At 36.9% G+C, this 25006-nt stretch overlaps 1 protein-coding gene across 4 annotated transcripts in view; it reads left to right on the forward strand.

Moving 5' to 3' along the window:
- Window positions 1-17058, forward strand: part of LOC124161872 (cytoplasmic FMR1-interacting protein) — a 53672-nt gene extending 36614 nt beyond the window's left edge. For all 4 annotated transcript variants that reach the window (XM_046538100.1, XM_046538104.1, XM_046538102.1 and 1 more), the window contains 8 exons: window positions 5581-5780; window positions 5879-6012; window positions 9883-10074; window positions 10253-10456; window positions 12250-12344; window positions 12735-12973; window positions 15422-15569; window positions 16200-17058. In XM_046538100.1, coding sequence (XP_046394056.1) covers window positions 5581-5780; window positions 5879-6012; window positions 9883-10074; window positions 10253-10456; window positions 12250-12344; window positions 12735-12973; window positions 15422-15569; window positions 16200-16418 — 1431 coding nt within the window. In that variant the 3' untranslated portion in view covers window positions 16419-17058. The remainder of the gene's footprint in view (window positions 1-5580; window positions 5781-5878; window positions 6013-9882; window positions 10075-10252; window positions 10457-12249; window positions 12345-12734; window positions 12974-15421; window positions 15570-16199) is intronic.
- Window positions 17059-25006: the final 7948 nt, after the last annotated feature.

Genomic DNA, 25006 nt, shown 5'->3' on the forward strand with positions numbered 1-25006 from the left:
CAGGGCCAGCCAGAGACCCAGCTTAGCAAGACCTAGGCCACTCCTCGGCAGTTAAGCCCGACCCTCCCTCTCGTTTGCAATCATCCTCACCACAGGAATCTGTTGCAAAGTGGTTATATTTTTCAATTGTTTTTGCAATGATATAATTTGTTACATAATAGAATTTTTTACTCCTCGAAATGAATTCTTAGTTATTCTGTGTGTAAGCCATTTTAAACGAAATTTTAGAGTTGAAAATAACGGACTTCTGGACTTATTGTCATAGTACCTTGTGTTCACTAACTTTGTTGTAATTAATGCTAGAAATTCTGCAATGCTTAAAAAATGTTATTAATTCTTTTAAAAGAGTAAATTATTCAAAATAAAATGCGTATTTGGTTGAAAAAATACTGGTTGAAGGACAAAAATACAAGGGTAACTCCACCCCAAAAATGAGCTCTGTACAGAGAGGTTTAAAAAATTCTTATGCAACTAATAGCACGGAAAACGTTTTCCTATTGTAGGTGCCAGCAGGAAAGGGTTAAATAATTTATTGCTATGAAACTAGGATGTATTGGACCAAATGTCTTTTGCGCTAAATAAAAAGTACGACATTCAAATTGTGAATTCAGCATTTGTAACTTCCTCTTGTCAGAATGGCATTTATGGAAAAAAGTAGCTGGATGGTGTTGCTTAATATTGAAAACAAATTTTTTAAATTTTCTCTTCGATATTTATTTTATGACCGATTGGACCTTGAAAAAAGAATAAGGGCCAGTTTCACCAACACGGATAAGATTCTCTATTATCTCAATTTTCAAAAACTGTTAAAATTATTATCTCAGAAATATGAGGATTGTGTTTCACCCACAACATGTTATCTTAGTTTTCAAGAACCAAGATAATCAGAATAAATAATTTGGCTCCTACATTTTTCATAACTCTTACATGGGAAAATTAAATGACGGTAAGCTACAGTATGACATGCAATTAGCTTTAATCAGCCGGTAAGTGTACAATCAAGTACAGAGTGAGAAAATGAACAGCAATAGTGTTAATATTTACAATGAGAGTTAGAAAAGCTCAAATATGACATTTTTGTGGAAGGATTTATTAATTTACTTTGCCGAATACCACATACGGGTAATAATAAATAAAAAACAAGAGCGAGTGCAAGGTATGTGAAAATATTGCGGTAAAAAACTTGTAAGCACCTTTTTTTAATGCATCGTTAAAGGTAGACCTCGAACAAAATGTATGGAACAAGTAAAGGAGGATGTGAAAGAGAAGAAATACGTAGGTTTGAAAAGATTAGCTAATATGTAGGAGAACAGAGTGGAGAGCTGCGTCAAACCAATCCTAGGATTGTTGACCAGTGATGATGATGATTATTTAAAAATAAAATTTTTAATTTAACGAGACTCCCAGATTTGAATAAACGTAGTTCTTTGTTATTTTGTGCCACAATAATTAATTAAGTCTCACTTTGGTAAAATTGCGATTTCGAAGATAAGGATGCTGTTACATAGGTATTAATTCAGGAAGAGGACAGAGATTAAAGATTTTGTATATATATATGTAAGAAAATTCAAAGGAAAGCTAGTAACATTTATGAATACAAACATATTTTGGTAAGAGTTGTCGGAATCATTGGCTCAAGAGGAGTATAGGCATGGAAAAGCTCAAGGTAAAGAGAAAGAAACGTGAAACTGCTTTGACAAAGGGAGATCACATACCTCATTATGATGATAAAAAAATTTTCCCCATTAAATTTTTCTTCAATAAAAATTATTCATATACTTGTCGCCGTTTGTTCAAAATGAAGACGATAAAATATACTGCTATGATGAAGCCTCGAACCCTGGCCCTCTGGGTGAGAGTCGACGATGGAACCACTGTACCAACTGCCCGATGTATAGGATTCTGCACTGTTTTGGAATTATATAAGGCTTGTTTAAAGTACTGCATGAAAATGTAATTAATTACAGCCAAACTAAGGCCCATTCAATGGAACCACTACCAGTTTAGAGATGTGTTTGCCATTCCGAATGCCATAAAAAATACGGCATTGAAAACTCCACCTCCCCTTGTGAGTAAAATTTGTCTTCTTCAATGAGAGCGAGAACTGCCTTTGCAGTTTCCTTTGCCATGTAGGGATGAGTAAAGAAATGTACTTTATCATATACAGTAAACTCTTGATTTTACGAAGTCAGTGGGACCGGAAAATTGGCACTTCGTAAAATCGAGTTTCGTAAATTCAAACCTTTTTCATAAGTCACGAAAAAAATGTTCGCTTTTGTTTCTTCCGCCGTTTTTTGTCTTTAGTGGTCTTATTTAAACGTTTTCGGTGGTTATTCTCGGTATAATTCATAGAAAAGGCTTTTTGCTATCGATTTATAATGTGAAAAATCGTTAAATAATTATACCACCATAAAATTCCCGTTTCTTGTTCATACTTCAACATCAACGATCGCTTAAGAAATTCCCGACCAGTTTAGAAAACGTAATCAAATAATGAATTGCAATGTTTATTATAAGAATTAACGGTAATAAATTTGTGGTTAGGAGCCAATAGCTACTATTAAGTATGCAAAAGATAGATATTTGTTTCTGACACCCACGGAATTTTAGCGGCAGCCGGCCTAACCGCCATTTATGTCGCTCTCTATCGCTCAGTGACGAGAAAAAAAGAAAAACAAGGGTCTTAGCCCGTTTCCAAAATAACTTTCGTAAGTTAATATTTCGAGTTACTTCGTATTTTCAGCAGATTGTGCTCTATTTTCACTGAGATTCAATTACGATCATAAATAACGTAGGGTGTGATTATCTTCTGGCGAATATTTGAAGTAAATTCTGTTTGAGTTCTCCGTCCGACTACTGTGTTCCATCATCTTCGCAGACGTTGCCATAAAAGACTTAATTCTTCATCAGGACTGTATTCTTCATACCGGGTGTGAGGTGACCTGTTCATATAGTATGTTTCTCTCCTTTTATGCGGACAGGAGCAAGGTTCCAACCGGAAAACGACAGGAGAAACATCTTACAGTATCGGAGAAATATAGATAGAAACGTTATTATCCACATTGATTGTTTTCCTACAAGAGACGTTTTATCATTTCTCAACGTGGTTAAGTATTGGTTCGCTAGCGTGAATTCCCAAAAAATGACACGCAAAAACCTGTACCGTCACCTCATTTAGTTTTCGTGTTCCTTTCTCCGCCGTATTGAAAGTTAGGCAAAGGATCATTGACATAGAGAAAAGATTTTCTTAGTTTTAGCACTAAAAAATAGTCGCGCCATAATCGTAAATACATATAGTGTGGAAAGAGCAAAGAAATTAATTTCAATTGAAAAGTCAGGTGAGAAGAAGAGAGACAATTATAAGCGCGGCACCATTTTCCCGATAGTGGAAGATACTTCTTCCGCCTCTCTCCGGTTAATAACTTCCCCCCGTTGCAGGTAAAGATGAACCATGCCCTTCTCCACAATCGGGGAACGTTCCCAGTGGGTGGGGTGAATAAGAGTGGGATGGGGATTGCCTGAGAGAAGAAGTGTGGTCAGCACAAGGACTGGTGAAGGGGGCAGGACAAAGAAGGGTGGGGAAATGGCCTTCAGCTCTGCCTCAGTCTACTTTTGGGGGCCGTATTTTTTTGCGACGCACACAAGCTCAGTCTCCTTAGGGAGGGAGTGAATGGGAAATGCTGGGGAAGGAGGGGTTTGGGATGCGTAAGGGGGTGTCGGCAAGATCAGCCAAAGGCGGCAGGAGGGAAGGGAAGGCTTTGGAAAGACAGAACCCCAGCATGGGAGAACGGGGAAGCGCGTGAGAAGAAAGTTCATGGTTAGACTTGGAAGTGCGTCTTCATTACGAGAAGCCTGAAATATAAATTGGCGGTAAATAGAGCCCAGTACTTTATACAGATATTTAAGTTGTTCATTCACAAAGGCCAATATATACACGAAAAGATATTATGGCGCGGATTGCATGTATCAACGTCCATTTCGGGATGTTATTAATTTCTGTTCCCATTTATAAAAGTAGCAAATAGATTTGAAAGAATGATAATCATGAATAAAAATATCTAAATCGATATCCAAACGCACATGAGCAAAATAGATGAATGTATACATACCGATCCATCGCAAGTAATACCGCTCAAGCTTCTTCCGGTATAGGACTTTAAAATCCTGGATAATGCCTTGGTCCAAGGGCTGGGACTTGCTAGTCGAGTTCGGGGGTAAAAAGAGGACTCGAACATTAGCCAATTTTAGATCTTCCACGTATTTATGAACGGTGGCATTATCCATTATTAAAACAATTTTGCTGTTCTCTCCCGCAATTTTTCTCTGTATACGTATAACCGTTTGCTGGAAAATTTCTCGGGTCATCCAGCTGTTTTTATTTGCATGGTAAAAAACGGGGAGGGCTTCCAATTTTACATGTTTTAAGCACCGTGGCCTTTCAAATTTCCCAATGACAACGGGCTTATTTTGTCCGTGCCCGTTTGGTTGACGCACAGCCCCACAGTAACACGCACTTTACTCTTTTTCCCCCCATGGCACCTTTGCCCTTTGAAACCCAGGGTTGCGTCAGGTAATGCATTAAAAAATAGCCCAGTTTCAGGGGCCAGCGAAGGTGAGCTCGTCGAGGAAAGGGTCCCGGATTAGGGACCCTTCGAAGTGCTTCGGCGAAAAGTAGTCAAGTAGTCTTCGAAGTACGTTCACAGCAGTGCAAAGGGTTAATTAGGGGTGTACGAAATACTCCGCGCGACCTTCCTGACATGTTAAACTACGAATTATTGTCGATGCTATGTTTACGAACAGGCACGTAAATAGGGGCATAATGTCAGCCGCGATATTTTAACTTAACTCCTGGTTTATGGCGACCCATTTCTCTCCAAAGTTGCATTATCATTTACGATTTCGCACTTTTGATGGACCACAGTTGAAAGCACTGATTTTTTAGCTACTTTACGCCGGCGTAACTAGTTTTGTTGACAAATTTTTCGCCGTAGTTCGTATAAACGAATGCCATTTGCTCCTAGGGACCGAGCCGAGGTTCGTAAATTCAAAAAATTTCGTATAATCGAAACTTCGTATAATCGAATAGCGCCATGTATTTAGCATAGGCTTTTCACCGGGACCGCAATATCACTTCGTATAATCGAAAACTTCGTAAAATCCTGCTTCGTAAAATCAAGAGTTTACTGTACATATATTAAAATAATCTGCACGCTCATTTATCCCTAATGAATGTGGTCTCTGAATGTAATGTCGATATTCTTCATCGCTGTCATTCGTATTTTCCGAGAGCGGATGAAGCTGCATGCGCACCATGCCATGTTACTGCCCTCAGATTAACTCGGATAATAAACTTTGAACGGAGGATATCGTCTGTAAAAGCATAAACTGAGATAGCCCAAAACCGAGTTAATGCATCGGGTGAAATGCGATTGTTGTAATATCTTAGTTTTTGGAGAATAATATCCGAGTTAATTCAATTATCCTCGTTGGTGAAACTGGCCTAAAGTGTTGTACATATTTAAATATATGTACTTGCCATTGATCCATGCCTAATATTGTCATTTTTTCCTATTTTTAAAGGAGTTGGATGGCCTAATTCAAGTCAATCGTCTTTGTCACAAACTGCTTTCCAAACTACTTGCCCTGGATGAATTTGATGCCATGTTTCGGGAAGCAAATCACAATGTTCTAGCTCCTTATGGACGGATTACACTTCATGTTTTTTGGGAGCTTAATTACGATTTTCTTCCCACGTACTGTTACAATGCTGCCACAAACAGGTGGGTGGAAACCCTTGAAATTTTTATCCATTGTCTAATTTGATGGGAAGTCTACTAGGGATGGAGGTAATGATGATTATGATGGTTATTTTTGACAGGTTTGTGAAATGCAAACAGATATTCTTTACGCAAGCTGTTCATAGAGACAAGCCACCCCAAATGAGTCATCATTATTTATGGGGAAGTAAGCAGTTGAATCTTGCATACAACACTATGTTTGGGCAATATACAGGTTAGTTTAATTTTATTAAATGTCTGCATTCAATCATAATTGATGGAAGAATATAATCTCCTGGCCTTTGCATTACCATCCGGAAGTTCTGGTGCTTGATTCAAATCTTAGTTCTAATGTGATAGTCATCAAAACTGATTGATAAGAGTAATCCAAATATATTTCCTTACCCCTTAAAATTGTTACATGTGTTAACTACATAAATGTGTTTTGTAACAAGATGTAAATATTGTCTTAAACTTGGTATTGTGCATTGGCTGTAAAAGAGTTGAGCTGAAATAGGTATGTACCTGTGAAATTTGCTATTGCATATTAAGTGTGAAACCCTTATTATCTCTCACATAGGTTGGCAACTCAAAAAATAACAATGATTGTGTTAACATGCTTTTTAAGGATTTAACATAATAATTTTGTATTCTTGAGAAAATAATTAACTGCCTATTTGTATTTTGTAAATTATGAGCTTAGTTTTCTAAGATTAATGTTAACAGCTATGAAGCCTTCTAAATTAATTATTTTCTTTTGGGTCATTCCTTGTCAGTTCTACAAACAATGGCCTGTTAGGGTCACCAAGTTTATTCCAACTTTATTAATGGATGTATAATCTCCTCAAACTAATAATTTCCTATACCAATTTGAGAAAAAAATATACAATTCAAGGTCTTAATTTTGTATTATTTTAGCTTTGAAAATGATCGATGAATCATTTTATTGCATATATTTGGCCGTAATAGGGTAGTTTCCTTCATCAAAGAAAACGAAAGGCATTGATTGCGATTCGTTACCCACCATTAGTGTATTCATAATATACAAATTATTTGGTTTTAGATATCCCAGTTTAGACGAATCTCAGTGGTCAATTTTAACCTCATTTGAAAAAGGCCAGATTGGCGCCCATGTGATGCCACTCCACGTGACGTTGCAGGGACCTAGTTTCTATACGAGAGGATAGCAGTTTCACTTCGTCTGAGATTACCAATGCATGCATGAGGCACAGAGCTCAGGGAAACATTTGTCATTAATAAACTATTAAAATTACCCATGGTCGGAAAGTTTTATTTGCATGAAAAGATATTCATAATCCTTATTTAAGCCAAGCGCTACCTGCCAGCAAGGTGCTCTACGCTACCGCCATGCTCTGCTTTTCTTCGACTTCAGAATTTCTTTGCGCATGCGCAAGCAAGCATTGCGCATAAAAATGAATAACGAAATTTGTGTGCCGGTAGTACTGTTATATTATGATACATATACCGTTACAGATTCTCTCAATTTCAATGGATTTTTCATTGTAAACCAACCTCCTCTCCATGCATGAATATTCGTTTTACTTCCACTTCGTCGATAAGTAAGCACTATCCTTAAAATGGTCTGTACAGAAATAAAAGCGAGTATTTTTATTACGGATTGTATAATCCCTTCTGACCGCTTCAAACCACAAGTCTCTTCTTCTCGCTCAGCGGAACCGTGACGAACGATTTTCCACTAGCTTTAAGCGTTGTAGAACGACATTTTGGCACATAACACACTTTATATGTAGATTTTTTGCTGGCATCCATGCTACCACGGACATTCAAGTCATTCAGCAGATGCTGTGAATCACTGGATTTAAGGACTTTGGGGAGGAGGGTGTTCAGTGTAGAGGAGTGCCCTACGTGAGGCACTGCATTATTGTTTCAATCATGATATAAGCCTTCGTATTCAATCATTATTAATTACGATGCGGATCCGAGGTGGCTAGAGCCGTGAATTTCTTTTGCCAGTCGTAATAAATTTCTAATTATTTTATGAAAACTATTTGGAGTCACATGGTGAAGGTATGTATTATGACCCAACAGTTAATATTTACATTATTGTAACTCAACACTTGTGTCGTAATACAAGTCGATATTTGTGTTTTTCCTTTGAAAGAAGGGAATATGCTTCTAGCCCTACCGCCAAACCTCATCAGAATACTGTTTAGTATTTTTAATGAATTAAATACGTTTCGACATGATATCCATCCAGTGTAATATTTTGCTATGATTAAAATACAATGAATTTCCTCTAATTAATAGTTCTTCTCATCATATTCACTTCTGTATGTACCATAACCAATCGTTAACAATGCTATTACATTTTTATATTGAAGTAGACGTGCACCACTTTTGTCAATGCATTTAAAAATCTTGGAAGATCCATACAAAGCGGTTATCTAAGATACTGTGCATTTGGAGTGCAGGTATAACTTAGTTTTTCTTTGAGAAATATAATTTTTGCTCGAAGCGTTGAAGGTATCCTCTCAGATGGTGCATCGTCTGCATCGAAGCGGTGCGGCGCTCTCGTACCAAGGTCACCTACCGCTGACGTCACACGGCGATTACCCATCATTCATACTTACCCGTCGCGTTTTTGCGCACTTGAAATTTTTCACTTTTCATTTAATCTCGAAAAATATATATGTATCGTCATTAAAAAATCTAAAACCCTAAAATACATACTCCAGGAGTAAAAATCTTTCGATTAAGGCAATAAAAAAAAAATTGGAAACCACCCTATTGTCATGGAGCAATGACTCATTGACCAATTCATCTGAATTCATGCATAATAATACATTTGACTGAATTCTATTTAAAAAATCAGCCAGAGGATGTTTGAATGGCCTGAGAAATTAAGATGGGTTGACGATAAAGAAATATGTACATACAGTTGAGGACCTCAAATCCAGAAAGCATGGGATCAAAGGGCTTCTGGATTTCTGGTTTTTCTGGATTTCTGGTCTTCATAGTATATTTAGTAAATTAATTAATTAATACATGAGCTCAGGCTCTTGTACTTGATATTTGATATCCTTATGTGTCCCTGACAAGGTTCTTAGCGTATGCCCATAGTATGTGCTTCCTACTCATCCCAGAACAAGGCTTGGGGAGTGGTGCCATGAGGTGGCAAGTCAAAACGCTACGCAGAGGAATTTTCAAATCTTCTGGATTTCGGGTTTTCCGGGTTTCTGGATTCTGGATTTGAGGTCCTCAACTGTATTTGTATCTATCCTTATTGGTAGGCAAATGTAGATACACATTTGAGTTGCTGGTTGCATACAGTAACTATGAGACCTCCACAGCCAATTTTTGTAAGACTTTATACATATTTATTTATTTAAAACACTATGCTCATGAAGCAATAGCACCAATTTGCAGTGAAATATTGAAAAAATATCAAATGACACCAAACACAATTGCAGTAGAAAAATCAACTACAAACTGGAGGAGAGAAGAAAGATTTAATTTAGTGGCAGATGAGACACAGATTGTGTGGTGAAATTGTAATGCGATGAATTGATTTATAGAATGACTGAGTTTGTGTAGAAGGGAGGAGAGGTTATGCATAGGTTAGTGCTCGGTGGTAGTGAGTGCAAGCAGGTGGATCAAGTGGGTATAATTAAGTTACACTGAGGAAGCAGTTCAGGACAGGTATTAGTTAGCAAAGGATATTTTTAAGTAATTTTAATTCCATTTTAAGTTTAAGGTTATGACGTTTAGATAAGAAGAGACAAGAGAGGTCAGCATTAGAGGACTTATGGCATAGATATAGGACTCCATGTCTGACTATTTTGTCATCGAAGAGAAGGATTTTGTTTTAGTTGAGGCTGAAATGGACCAAATGGGGAAGCAATATTATGAAATTGAAAAAGTAATTTGCCTAGAAATGGTTTACTGGGGTCTAATCGGTTGTCATTGGCTGTTCATCTGTGAAAATCAGTATAATTTTGGTTGGGTGTTTGCAAAAAACCTGTTTCAGCGGGTTATTGGTATGCAGATACATTTATCCTTCAAGCATGTCATCTCCGTACCTGAATGGGCATAGTCAACTAATGTGTGCTATCTTTTTCTGCAGGATTTGTGGGGCCATATCACTTCAGGACCATGTGTCGCCTTCTTGGATATCAAGGAATTGCTGTCGTCATGGAAGAACTTCTGAAAATTGTGAAGAGTTTAATTCAGGGCAATCTGCTGCAATTCACCCGGACATTAATGGAAGCAATGCCTAAAGTGTGCAAATTACCACGCTATGACTATGGCTCACCTGGTAGGACTCTTCCATAAATTACTTTTTTAGTTTTTTTTCCTTTTATAATGAAACAAGATTAGATATTATAATTTTATAGATTTAAATTTGTTGAAAAAGGTGTTTGCTCTCATTAGGATTTAGGGATGGATAATGTTCTCTTTCCCTCGGACACTGAGTTCACATATCTATTTTTTAGGTGTTCTTGGGTATTATCATGCACAACTGAATGATATAGTGCAGTATCCTGATGCAAAGACTGAATTATTCCATAACTTCCGTGAATTTGGCAATACGATTCTGTTCTGTTTACTGATGGAACAGGCTTTATCTCAAGAGGAAGTTTGTGATCTTCTCCATGCTGCACCATTCCAGAACATTCTTCCTAGGCCCTACTGCAAAGGTGAGTGTTTTGCTGCATTGAAGGATTAGCTTTAGGGTTAAAGTGGAGCCTCAATTATCCGTCACTTGATTATTGATCTGTCGTTTGTTGGATTACCTGCATGTCACTTCTTTAGGCAGTCTCCGTGAACATTGGCGCAGCAAGGGGGGGGTTTTTGGGGAATAAACCCCCCCCAAGAGCTCAGAGAAATTCTTAAGTTTAATCCATTTTACTTAATGGATTAGTATTACTTATAGAAGAGTGTTAGAATTAATCAAATGTCTCTCATAAAGCGGTGAAACTCGCCATTTTGAACCATTAATCTTAAAATTTTCTGGAGCAGGGTCCCCGCAACTCCCGCTTACCCTGGTGGGTATGCAATACCCCCACACCCCAAAGTATTAGTTGCACCCGAAACCCCCCCAGCCTTCATTCCTAGCTGCGCCCCTTGTTCCTGAACACTCCCCTACTATTCCTTTACAGTGAACTCCCGATTATCCAGGTTAATGATTGGGAGAGGCGGCAGGAGTAATCAGAAAACATGGATGATCCAAACTTTCATTTAAATTTCTTATGTTGTTCAGTATTTACGTCAAATCAAGCAATATATTATTGTTATTTTTGCTTGTAAATTGTTATTTTAGATTGCTTCAAGGATTCATTGATAGCTTACATCACCTGACCGCATATCCTTTTAGTGGTGATAATCTCATTATACTTACATTCCTACTGTTCCATATACTGCAGCAAACTGTCTTTACAGACAAGTGCCTGACCGCGACTCTTGAGATCTCTACGTATTTAGTCTCTGCTTCCACTTCCCCCACTGCCTTCACTTCCACTACTCCCTTCCTCCTCTACAGTTTGACCTTGACTGGTAGTGGTGAAAAAATACCTGATTATGACAAAATCTCTGGTTCTTTTGAGCTGCATTCAATTGCATACAAGGCCAAGGCAATAATTGCATATTTTTGATATGAAATGTAAATTTTAAGAAGGTAGATAATGTTATTCTTATTTACAATTGGTATCGAAGAAGATATTTAAAAATTAATCAAGAATTTTTAATGTCACTCATCATCTTCTGCAATACTTTAGCAGACCTCCTAATAAACTTGAAACATTCCTTGTCAGCAAGGCAATTAAATAATTCTGTTTTATAGTGGGAATTGTAATGGAAGTAATAAGCTTTGTTTATCCTTGCACTGAAATGGAATAATTTTGCTGCTTTTGTGTCAACTTTTATTTTTTATGAAAATCGCAAAAAATCAAAGGAGTGTGAAACTTGTGCATGGATAATCTACAACATGGATAATCTCCGCACATATAATCAGAAGTTTACTGTACTACACCAGAGTTCGTACTGGTGATAGAAAAGTGACGGGAGTAAAAATCAGGACTGAAAGTCATGGAATTGTCAGGGAAATGTTGGTTGATGTTCCTTTTCCTTACAGAAAATGCAAGATTTTCTTGCAAAATTGTTCTCTTTCACTGCTGTATACAAATTGTCATACAATCTTTAAGCGAACTCATCTCATTAGAGTGCTCTTTTCATCCTAATTTCTCGTCATCTATTATGATCTTCAATTTCCACATATCTTAAACCATTTTTATCTCTTTCCCATGTCTTTTTTATCTGTCTGCATGGCTAGTATAGAGTTTGAATATTGATCAAAAGATATAGCAGAATTTCCTTCACGTGAGATAATTTAATTTTTCGTCTTGTTCCTGTGTTCATGATCCTCTTGTTGCCCCTTGTTTTCTTTACTGCTTATGCTATTTCAGTGTATCACATGTGTATCATTTCAATTCAGATGGTGAGAAAGCTGAGACCAAGCAAAAGAGACTGGAAGCTAAATATGCAGCCTTGCAGATAGTTCCAAACATTGAGAAAAATGGTACAGCCAAGGTAAGTGCATTTTATCACTTATTCTGTTTCTTAATTGTCCATGGGAGTGGATCAAATGCTAAGTTCAAGGGCCATCCATTGAATGAGAAATTCTTATTTAGGGTAGTTCACACACACTAGTGAAGTGAGGGAGGGTCCTTCACTTACTGAGGTAGCTTGAAAGTTACCAATTCATGGATGTGTCTACATCCTATGGGAGCATTGTGCTACCAATTTCTGCATATCTATACGAATTTGATGTAAAATCTTGAATATTCCACAATATGCTAAAAATTGACATTGTCATGTACATATTTTTCTCAAAAAGAAGGTGAAGTGTCTCTTCAGTTGAGGAGCCACCACAGTTGGGCCATGACAGTATTTCAGAATAAATGTGTCATTTCTTTCCAGCAAGCAATGATTGCTCGGGAAGGTGACCTCCTGACGAGGGAACGCCTATGCTGTGGTCTCTCAATCTTTGAAGTTGTGTTGAGCCGGCTCCGTTCTTTCCTTGATGATCCTGTCTGGGCTGGACCTCCTCCAGCCAATGGCGTGCTGCACATTGATGAATGCACAGAATTCCATCGGCTGTGGTCTGCTCTGCAATTTGTCTACTGCATTCCAGTTGGGGACACAGAATTTACTGTGGAGTAAGCATCAACCCTGGGGAGTTGTTGTATTCATTGCCATGAGAACCCTTCCTAGCTTGCCTTCCTTTCATCCTCCCTCTGTCAGAATTGCATGGTAATAAGTGTATGGACCTTGAAATCCACATCCTTGGGGGATAATTCCCTTATTAATTTTAAGAGATGCTCAAAGGGGACTACGTACAGGAGACCACTAATATTACGAATATAAGATTCTCCACTTGCCTGTTCGCTTGCGTTTTATAATGCGTTCTCAGCTACTGTGAATTTAAATGAGTTTATAAAAGTCATCACAAGTAAGGAAAGGACAATGGCCAAATGGCAGCTGAAAATCAACTGAAAGAAGACTAAAATATTACTATGTAGCAAAAGAGAGGTGGCAAGGAAAAACATTGAACCAGGAAAACAAAAGGTTGAAAAGGTGAAAAAGTTTTGTTACCAAGGAAACTGAATCACCAACGATGGGCAAAGCAAGAAAGAAATAGTCAGCAAAATAGCACAGATGGAAATGGCTCTCTACAAAAAGAAGAATCCACCTACCACTGAAAATACAATATAAAATTCGAGGAATCAAGCGAGATGGAGTGGAATTGATTCATAATGAAACACTTACTTGCAATTTTCCACAAAAATAAAATTTTACTACGACTCGAGTTTCAATGATACTACATCATTTTCAAGTAACAACTGAGTGAGGAGAAATGGGGTGGAAGGTCCTCCAGGAGCTGGTTGGAATGGATAGGGGTGCAAGGCGTGGGGGGAGGGGAGAGTGGAAAAAACCAGAGGAGGTAAAAAGGTTGGGAATTGAAGGGTTTTTTCGGGGTTAACAAACTTGAACATAGAAATGAATGCATTTGAAAACATGTGGCGGTCTTCTTGTCTTCGGGTGTTTCCGAGCGCCATCCGTGAATGGTGTGGAAGGGGGGGAAAGACGTCTTCTGTGCTAGAAGGGTCTTCAGGGGTGCGTTCTTCTGAGGGCGTGTAGGTGGGGGGCAGGGGGTCGGCGGTTAGGGTTCACTGTATGGTTCTTGTGGATCTCTTTCACGTCGAGTGGGCGACAGGAGGGGGGGAGAAGGGATTTTAACACTTCTGGGAAACACTATTGAAACTTAATGGCAAGCAAGGGCGATTTTGAAAGGTAGAGGTGGTCATTGAGAAGGGAAACCTGGGAATGTTTATGTTGGTGGATCTCTAATTGTTCCAAGGCGTCTAATTTCCTCCCTTTGATATGTTTATGGAGCACTTTGGTTGTGATGCTTGGATTGTGGCCGCTCTCAATGATGTGTTTGGCCACCATCGAAGTTGGGTTACTGTGGGCGATGCACTTCCTATGTTCATTAAATCTCGTGTTGAAATCTCTTCCTGTCTGTCCTATATATTGCGCATGGCACTCGCAACACGTAATCTCATAAACACCACTCAGTTTTTCACTTTCGATAGAGGCCTTCGAAATGTGGTGCTACAGAAGAATGATGAAAATCAAATGGATCGACCGAGTTAGTAACGAGGAAGTCCTAAGAAGGGTAGGAGACAAGGGAAGCCTCATGAAAACCTTAACAAGAAGACGGAACAACCTTATAGGCCACATCTTGAGACATGATGGCCTGATGAAGACAATCGTCGAGGGACAGGTGGAAGGCAAGAACGGAAAAGGAAGACCTAGAACAAAATATATGGAAAGGGTAAAGGAAAGAAAAAGATACGAAAGAGAAGAAATACGTAGGTGTGAAGAGATTAGCTAATAGGAGAACTGAGTGGAGAGCTGCATCAAACCAACCCTAGGATTGTTGACCAGTGATGATGAATAAATATCTGTTGCTTCTGAGATTAAACTCGTTTCCTAAGAGTGGGAAGCTTGTGATATACGCAGCAAGTGCACTACCCCAGTCCCAATTACATATGCTCAAAAGATAAGAATAATTTTCTTGTTGAATGGATATCAAATGGGAATAAATGCCTCTGCTTTCAATATTTCTCTTTTGAATTTTAAACAGTTGAAGTTGATCAATTGAGTGATAACTTTATCATAATAGATTTTTTATTGTATCTAATAAATGAAGAATTATTCTTTATGTGGCCTAATCGTTAACTGTTAACTAAATTCAAGCAAGAAGAAGCATAAATTTCTCAGCAATACATCTTTGTGCCAAAATAGGCATGATAGTAGTCAACATGACTAGAGTGTATTAATTTTATTTAGGTCCCTTAATCCTATAGCATGTGTAAAATAGTATTGATCAATTCCGGTAAATAGAACCAATGGTTAAGCCAGTATATGTGTATATATATCCCACCAACTTCTTGACTTAGCCTTTTCCGCTCATCAGTAGAAATTATTCCCTCTTTTGAGTTGTCAATCTCCTCTTTTGATTCAGGTATCAACTTTAGAATTGTCCCATTCTTTTATATCAGTGATGCTGCACGTATAAATTTGTTAATTCTGTCTTTCAGGGAACTTTTTGGTGAAGGATTGAACTGGGCTGGTTGTACCATGATCGTTCTTCTTGGGCAGCAGCGACGGTTTGAAGCATTAGATTTCTGCTATCACATTCTGCGGGTTCAGAGAGTAGATGGCAAGGATGAAAATGTCAAGGGTGTTGTAAGTATACCTGTTACAACGCGTCATCCATTTACCATTTTTGGACTGACTATGTTGCATTTTGTTGGAAAAGGAGGGTTTTGGCCCATTTAGTTCCAGTCTCATTCAGAGTGAAACCTCGATTTTTTAAGTGGTTGTCTTGTTGCCTTGAATTAAGTGATATTTTTCTTGGAGCCTATGGCGTCAGAATCTATAGAATCGGTATCAGTAGAATCTGAATCGAAATGTCAGAATCGGGATCGGAATCGTTAAAATTTTGGAATCAACCCATCACTAGTAATAGTCTTAATCATTCCTTGATTCATTGTTTGACTTATTGCCATTACGTCAGGAGTCAAAACTTTTGTTGTTGTTTGGCCATTTTTTTAATTATTCGTGATTATATCCTAAAACGTTTGTAATCCCATGTCATTTTTAATGAAAATCATGCATAAACTCTCCTTATTCACTGGGTGCATTCAGCTGATGATCTCCAGATCTGCTCAAGTTCAGTATTTGTATCACTCTTTCCCCATGCTGCTCAGGGAAAATACCCTGGATTCTCCGCAAACCAAATGGTCGAGGGCTGAATAATCGATAGTTGATAGTATATAGTAGTTTGTAATAACAGCACTTGTATCTTCCTTTCAGCACCTGAAGCGAATGGTGGCACGAATCAGGAGGTATCAGGTCCTGAATTCTCAGATATTCGCTGTGCTGAACAAGTTCCTTCGGTCTGGTGGAAGCGATTCTGACGTTGCGTCGGTCGAGCATGTCAGATGCTTCCCTCCCCCTGTTCACCCTTCGCTGGCTGGCCAAACGCATTACCACCGACCTGAGCACCTTAGGCAAGCAGTTCATCACATCTGAAGTGCTCTGTGCTGAGAGGGTTGTCTGACCAGGAGGTAGTTGTGTCAGCTAAAGTAAGGTAGTTGCCTTCTTATTCCAGTTGAAGTGGTGATTGAGTCTCACCCTCTTCCATTTTTGTAAATCATAGCTACTTGTCTCATATACATTGCCATTTTGTATACAGTGTGAATTTATACATATATACACCAATGAGGTAAACACATAATAGTATAAGGCTAGAATTTTCTCTGTCATCCTGATAAATTTAGTGTGCCATTATGATATCCTTCCATCTCATTTTTTATGTAGATCGCCATTGTGTATATTAGTTCATAATTTATAATTCAAACATAATATATTTTCAGTATTTGCATTTGTCATGATTCATTAATATATTGATTTAAAATTTTATGAAGAATCTATTTATAAAAGTTATTGTTCCATAAGGGAATGTTTACTAAAATATCATTTATCATCCATATTTATGTGTATCATGCATCACCAGTGATTGTAATGAAATTATAATTTTTATTTGTGTGAAAACGAAGGAAACAAATACTTGTACAACAGATGTGCACAACAGAAGATCATGCAAGCAATATTTTTTCTTATACATTGTGAATTATACGGAGGTGATTTGAAAATAAATATTGATATTTGATATTGATATTTTGTTTACTGCCACAAGACCATTTCTAATTCTCAAGTCTAATAAATTATGACCGCCTTTAGGTGGTCTGCAAGAATGTAAGACCTGAAATGAGCCACCAGGAACGAAAAAAGTCCAGAGATTCCAGTAATTGAGGTGAAGTTTTTGAATTACAAGTAATGATTCCTTTTAGTCTATTTTTTCCTGTAATTTTTGGAAAGGTAACTATACATATAATCTACCTTTTAACACATTCAGTGCGGATGACATATATATATGTCATGAGGGCTTTTCCACTCAGGCGGATGACATAAATGTATGTCTTCGGGAGTACGTTTTTCCGCTGGTCACTAGGGTGCTCCGAGCGCGCCTAGCGTTACTTTTTCACCCTCCCGCAGTTCGGGATTGACCTTACACCATTGCGGAAGTGTCCGTTTCTAGTTCTACGTGTTCCTTCATTTTTAGTGTTTTTTTGTTTACTTTACTGCTGTTTTTGGAACAATTTGGCAGGTTGAGATTTTTCTTTTCATTTCCTTCGTCTCTTTTTCATCATTCTTATCGTAAATATCATAATCATGTCTTACATATGGATTATTTTTTTAAATTTGTTTTTTTACCTTCATTTTTAATTTATTCATATTTTATGTGCTATCACAAAAATTATGATTAGACTAACGTTTTTATTGAAGATATTTATCCCCGTTTCATACTAGCTACATTATAAAAAAAATGATCTTAGTGCGGTGCTTCAGTTAATAATGTTATATTTGAATTTCTTTTGCTAGGAACATTTTTTAATAATGCAAATTACGTTTATCCTGGGTGATTTTTTTTGGGTCTTTTTCCTACTTTTACTGCATATTTTCTCATTCGTTTCCCTAGGTCAATTACCAATCCTCTATTCATTTCTATTTTATTTCATTTTCTGAGTTATTCATACGTGTTGGGTTAGTTGCAGATTTTCTTCCTTTTCATAAAAAAATAACATATTAATGGCGTATGCAACACTGCATTACATTATCTACAGTATTGGTCTCTATTTTTTTACTCGTTTATTTGTTTCCTTAGCTTTGTAAACGAAATTGCGGAAAAGAATAGACTCAGAGGTATTTTAAGCATTACGGCATTTAACCATTATTTATTCCTTGAAATAGTATTTTTATCTTATTTTTTAATTTATTCATATCTTATGTGCAACCACAAAAATTATTATCAGACTTAGTTTTTGTTAATAACGTGTATTCCCATCTCAAAACTTACTATTTTATTCAAAAATGTTTCCATGCGGTCCAAAAGGTCGTATTTTATACTTTATTAATAATTTTAAAATAATTATTGCAAATTATGTTTTTTTACATAATTTGGGTTTTTTTCCTAATTTTACGGCATATTTTCTCAGTCATTGCTCCGCATCAATTACTTGTCCTCTGATCATTATGGTGTTTTCATTTTTATAGGTCATTAATACATTCTAGTGTTAGGTACAGATACAGTCTTAATTTTCATAAAAACTAAGGTATTAATCACATATGCAACACTCCATTACACAAATTGTACTATTTTGCTGGATAATTTTTAAGGCTCAAGGTTGGAGTCTCTTCCTACCAGCGGCACTCCCAGAGATTATTTCAACTTGCAAATGATATTTTCTTTGAAATAATCCTCTCATAGACGGAGAAAAATGCAGTAAGCATTTTTCTCCGAAATCCTTCACCAAGGGCCTTCACTAAGGGCATAATGGATTGGAAGCTGTTGGACAGGGAGAACTGGAAACTTGGCTGGGCCTTCTTCTCCACATGGGCGCAATTAGGGTTAACACGATTTTTAACGATTGGAGGTCAGAATTAGTGTGAGTACCGATATTCGGGAGAAAATGTGCCGTGATAGGTTTTTAGGAATGATGCAGGCTCTTCATTTCTCCGCTAACCGTGAAGGCATCCGTAGGACAGTGACTGCAATTTGCCCAGAATGTGAAGGTCAACCAGGGCTCTAAGGCCTTGCTTTCAAATATATCATAAACATTTGTGAGAATTTTTATTGAAATGTTTCAATGTTGCAATAACTCTGAGGTAACATTGTTCTACTTCTGTGACTTGAATAAATTAAATCTACGGCCGTTGAAATAAATACACGTAAAGACTAATTCCAAGATATTTCCGCCATTAACCTAAGGAATCAATGGTAGAAGAAGTATTATAAACGGAAATATGAAAAGTTCACTCCTTCATTCAAGGAAAATTGCATGTGTGTAATGCGGGTTGCGTGAATTGTCAATTACTGGTGACGGGTGGCATACATGTATGTCATTAGGGTTTTTTACAAATTGCTTGAAATAGAAACAAACAAAATTGCAAATTCTGTTGTATTACTTCCAAGACCATCGTTATGAAGGAAAATCACCCATCCGTCACTGGAGGTTTCGGTGAAAATATCATCCGCATTGAATGTGTTAAGTACATATCATCCTTTTTCTTCAGTGAAGCTGTTTGCAGATGTAAGTTTAGAGATCCCACATATATGGCATCAATCTTTGTGCTTATTCTCAATAGTTCTGTACCCAATCGGTTAGCTGGTTTTGCAATACAATGGAGCCCATGTACATATAACCAAATTGAGGGAGCTGGAAGTTTACTACGTTATCACTGAACTTTTTCATATTTTAGCCACCTCTTGTGAATTTTGAATTGAACTTCAAACCACGCCGCCTGCAGTAGTGTTGCTGCATTATTTTATAATCTTGCCCAGAAAAGGGAAATAAAGTCTGAAAGCATATAGAATAAGAGCTACCATCGAAAACACCCAAGAAAGCTACTCCTTTCATTTTTCCATTTCAGAGCACTTTCACCAACTTCAAATTCTTTACCAAAGATGCTCAAATGAACTTACCAATTCATCTATCTTTCGTCCAGTCAAGATAGTGAACAGATAAGGGGATATTTGGTTATCTCTTATTCGTACATTCATGAAATTTGTCTGTTTTCATTTTGAAATTTTCATCATTGTGGCATCAATAGATCAAGAGATATTTTGAGGGAAAAGCCACCCAGAGATGAGATTGTCTTTCTACTTGGGCAAGGTTTTTGTTGGAATCCTATTGAAATTATAGTTAACCTTTGAGCCTGGACACTGAATTATTTCAAATGTGCAATATGATTCAGTCTTATATTGTTATAAGTAGATAATGTAACTGATTAGTTGGTCTTATGATTTTGAGGTATCCACTGCATTGTTTCATGGCTGATAACAATAGCTTCGCCAGCATATTCAGGTCAGAAGTGGAGTTTTAAACAAAAAGGGTAAACTAATAATTAATTAGGTACCTATCTATGCTAATCTCTGGTAACAGGAATATGTGAAGATCTTCCATTCAAGCTCATCAGAAACATCTCAAAGCCTTAGCAAATGATGTTAGCCATAATAAATATTTTTACGATCCCTCGATGAGCCCTACCCAATCATGTTCCATCAGGGGTGGGTACCTGGTGGCCAGTAGCAACCAAAGTCATACAGCAGGACATGGCCCTTGAGGATTAGTTTCTATAAAATGATACAGTTGAGTCAAGGAATAGTGCTCCCCCCTACCATCTGTTCAATGTTTCATTTCCACCTCTTCACATGAGTTGTGCTCTCACCCCTCTGGAAATTTTCTCTCTCACCCAACTATTACTCTCAGAAGATAATCCATGCTCAAGATCATTTACTTCTGATGATGGAGTTCTCTCGTCATATTGTGAGGACGATTTACAGGGGCTCCTGCCCATATTTAAAGCAAAGAGGGTAAGGAAGTCAAAAACAAAAAAAAACAGTTTAGGCAAAACACTTTAGCATCATTTGGCCTAAACTCCAGAAACTTCTGATCATATTTAAAGCTACACCAAAATGCAATATGGTCATCTCCCCTGAAATAATTAAGTGTATGATTACATCAAGAGTACCCCAGTGCTGTAAACTGGAGGTTGATGAGTCATTCAGTAAGAAATTTAGTTTAAATATCTGGGAATTAAGATCTCAAACTAGGAATATGTATCAAGAAGTAAGTCAGACAGCAACTGACAAAAGCCAACAAGCTAGCTGGATGCCTCAATTTGGCAAAGATACATATGTACCTATTTTAGAAAAGAAACAAGGTCTTTGTGTGACCAGTCATAGCATATGTGGGAGATACAAGACCGAAAATGTACTTCTATAACCAAGAGGTTCCTTGGAGCCATGGAAATGAAAACATTGGAGGGTCACTGACAATACATTATTAGTCAGAGAAAGGAATGAATGAACAAGAAGAAGAATATGTAGTGAGGAAGATACTAAGCAGTGAGTTCACCAAAATATATTGGAATGGAATGAACTTGTATACAGAATGTGGGAATAATAGAAAATAGTGAAAGTGGCATTAGATAAATGCCCTTGCTAGTTGCTATCCCTGATGTTATTTCAAGAGATGTTCTTTAAGACCATGACCCAAATAATCTGACCAACAAGAATTTTTCTGATTATGACCTAGCTTAAATAGTGTATCCTATGGAGACTTACCATGTCCATTAGTATTCATCATGTAAGGAAAAGGAGAAAATGGTTTCGAATGAGAAGTGACTTGGTAAAGTTGTAATATGGAACATGTATTTATTTAACCTTGGATTATGATTAGCTACATAGCAACATCCATATTTAATTAAATTTGATGGCAAAGTATCATAAAATACAGCCTCACAACAAAAATACAAAAGTACATGACAATCAAATACAGTCAAGTATGTACAGAAAATATAATATTTTATGAATACTGTTAGCTCATTTTGCTTTTCTAATTCACCCATCACTTAAAAAATCAGAATTTAAATCATAAAATATTTCTGAAAGTTTGCAGCACCAATATACTTAAATGTAAGTACACAAGGAAATAACTTACCATGTACATACGGGCTCTTTTCCTATTTGCACACATAATTTATGAGATCAGTTTTATGAATAAGTTACTGTCGTCAATCTTGTTTCTTTTACCACATGATAATTTATACAATTCCTATTACAGTAGTTCATAAAAATTAATTTATCTAGTATATGGTGACACTAATATTGTTTCTCCAATCTAAAGTGTAAAATAGAAATCCCTATACGGAATCTTGTGTTGTACATTATTACAGACTAACAATATTTTCAACAATCCAAACTTTGAACAAAGCAGATCAGTGCGTTCTTAAAGTAGCACTTAGCACTATTTTTTTGCACATTTGCACTGTTACTCTTAAGTGTGACCCAGTTATGACATGAAAAAAGATTTATTCAATTCTCTTAGGTAATATGTATCAGGAACTTATTCAGTAGTAATGGGAACGAGCCCATTCAAATATCAATATTCTTCATTGGATAACAATATTCAATCAAAGAAGTAATTCTATACATTGACAAGTTTTAAGGGTTATCATATATTAAGTAATAGAAATTATTTCTGATATTTAATCAGACACATGAATGCCAATTCACTGACATGTAAGATATGTACTACTAAGATTTTTGAGCAAGTTGTTGGGGTTTACTGTTTACGTATTGTCAATGAATGACACGACTTGACCTACATGTTTATCAATAATGCATAAAGTGCTGAAAATAGCCTCCAGGGCTTAATCTTATTTATGCATTTTTAAATATTTAATTCTAATAATCATCTCAGCTATCCCACTTCAATACATGTATTAATTTCTATACTAATTTCTTTACTTAAAAATTGTGCATCACATCAATGTTTTGTTTCCTTTACATGAATTTCATCAGTTCTCGGTAAATTCTTAAAAAAATAATAAATAGCCAGCATCAATCACAGACCCCTGTGGGACTCGATTTCAAAGCCAATGGTGTTTCTGACCCCAGACTAAGCAAACTTCTTTATCAGGCACATAGCCATGGAGAGGAGAGGGGCCTTTGGCCTCCCTCAAGATTTTTTCTTTATAGCCACATGAATTGTGCCCCTGCAATACACTAAGACATCGGCACTTATCTGACTTTCTCTTAACTATTATAAGTAGTGGACTGAGTTCAGGGCCAAATAAAAAATTTTAACAAAATCTGATTAATTTACTAATAATAATACGCAGTAACCTGTCAGTACCCTAACGTTTGGAAATCAGACAATTTTGGAAACAAACGTGTACAGAGATCAAGACATAAAAACATCAGACATTTCCGTAAAAACCAATGTTGACACTAAATTTTAGTGCTATGTAATAAAAAATATTATATTATTTCGGGAAATATATGATTTTCTGATGCGTGTACATTGAAATTTAAAAAAATTACAATTATAGGCAACCATCCAAGCCCCCCCTCAGTGAGATTTCTGACTACATGCCTGTTCTCGATGTGTATTTACGAGTTCGAAAGGCATTTTTTTCTGGTCCCCTTGAGTTTATCGCTTTTGTTCACTGATGATAACACATTATGGCTGTTTCATAAACTCATTCATGAAATGCCCTTGTCACTGAATGCCAGCTTTCAAGTGTTTAGGAGAGATGGACCTTTGTTTTCCTCTACCTTGAGGAGAAACTACCTTCCCTCAGAGAACCCACAGGAATCAATTTCTTCAATTCCTATGTGATATCATATAAAATGAGGATCTCAGATCAATCGCACTGTCCCATGACACTACCAGACTATTTTAACTATTTGTGGCCTGCATTCTATTAACTCAAAACACTTCATCACTCAACAAATTTGAGTTGTGCATGTTTGATTTCATTATTCAAAAGATAAGTTTAGTTCTACCAGTAACTCACTGGGGAAGACATTGGTCCCCAAATGCATGTTGACAGTTTGGCTGAGGCAGGCCAATCTAATTCGAAGCCCTTTGGGGCACTGAGGTGAAGATACGCACCACTTTGTCCAAAAAGGGAGCCTCAGTAAACAATTTTGAAGGCCATCTTTACACAGCTCATTTTAAATATCACATTGGAAAGTGGTAGAAGATAGCACACACATTCACACTTATATATGCTAGGAGTAAACACTCAATTGAACAGTGGAAGAGCTTGAAATGTTTTAGCACTAAACCGATACAAAAAAGAACAGCAAGATAGAGTGAATAAGCCACCGGGTAGTAGAGATGAGAAGGCTGCTGTTGCAAGCAGGGAAGGGAGGGGGGATCAAGAGGTTAAAATTGACTTGAAATCTTTGGGAGATATGGACCAAGTGTACCACTCCAAACAAACCTTTGAAATGTACCTCTTCTCCAAATGAATCTCCCCCATTTTTCCTGGCTTCACGCTAGAGAAGATATCCTAGCCAGATGGAAAATTCATGAGATTTCCCGTCTACATACACAAAGGCAAGTTGGTATGTAGTTTGAATAATAATGGGAGATATGCTTAACAAACATCTGAGTAAAAATAAGCCTGGCACCAAAAGAGAAGCTGGTTCTAATCTACATGAGGGGTTATATAGGATATGCACGAATTGCCAAATACAGAAAAGCATATATATTAGCCCTTAGAGTGCCAATAGATTTTCTAGGTACTATGCTAAAAGTGCTGAGGCATTTTCGGTGATTTTATAGTAGGTTAGGAAAAAAAAATTAGCTCTCAAAAACAAATGAAGGCATACATTCAAAAACTTATGAAATCTTTAATATAAGTTGTTTCACCTTTTTAATGTATTACTTGACGGATTTTTGGTGACATGAGTTAATTTTTATCATTTAAAGAAAATATTTAATGTTAAAATAAAATGAATATTGACTATTGAATGATTGTAGTGAACTATCAGCATCTAAAGTGACATTGCAAGAGGAGCGCTGTCGTACTACTGGCACTTTTCGCGAGAGATAGGAGCTCTCCCTGACACTCGTAAGGGTTTAAGACCTTTTTACTACGGAAAAAGATGCTAAAATAATATGCACCAATTTCAGGGGTTCCAAAACCATATCGTTGGCAAAAACCCAGAAAGTATGAAGCGAAAATGTTCAAAATTTATC

This window comes from Ischnura elegans, chromosome 7 (assembly GCF_921293095.1).
Source record: "Ischnura elegans chromosome 7, ioIscEleg1.1, whole genome shotgun sequence".
Classification (NCBI taxonomy): domain Eukaryota; kingdom Metazoa; phylum Arthropoda; class Insecta; order Odonata; family Coenagrionidae; genus Ischnura; species Ischnura elegans.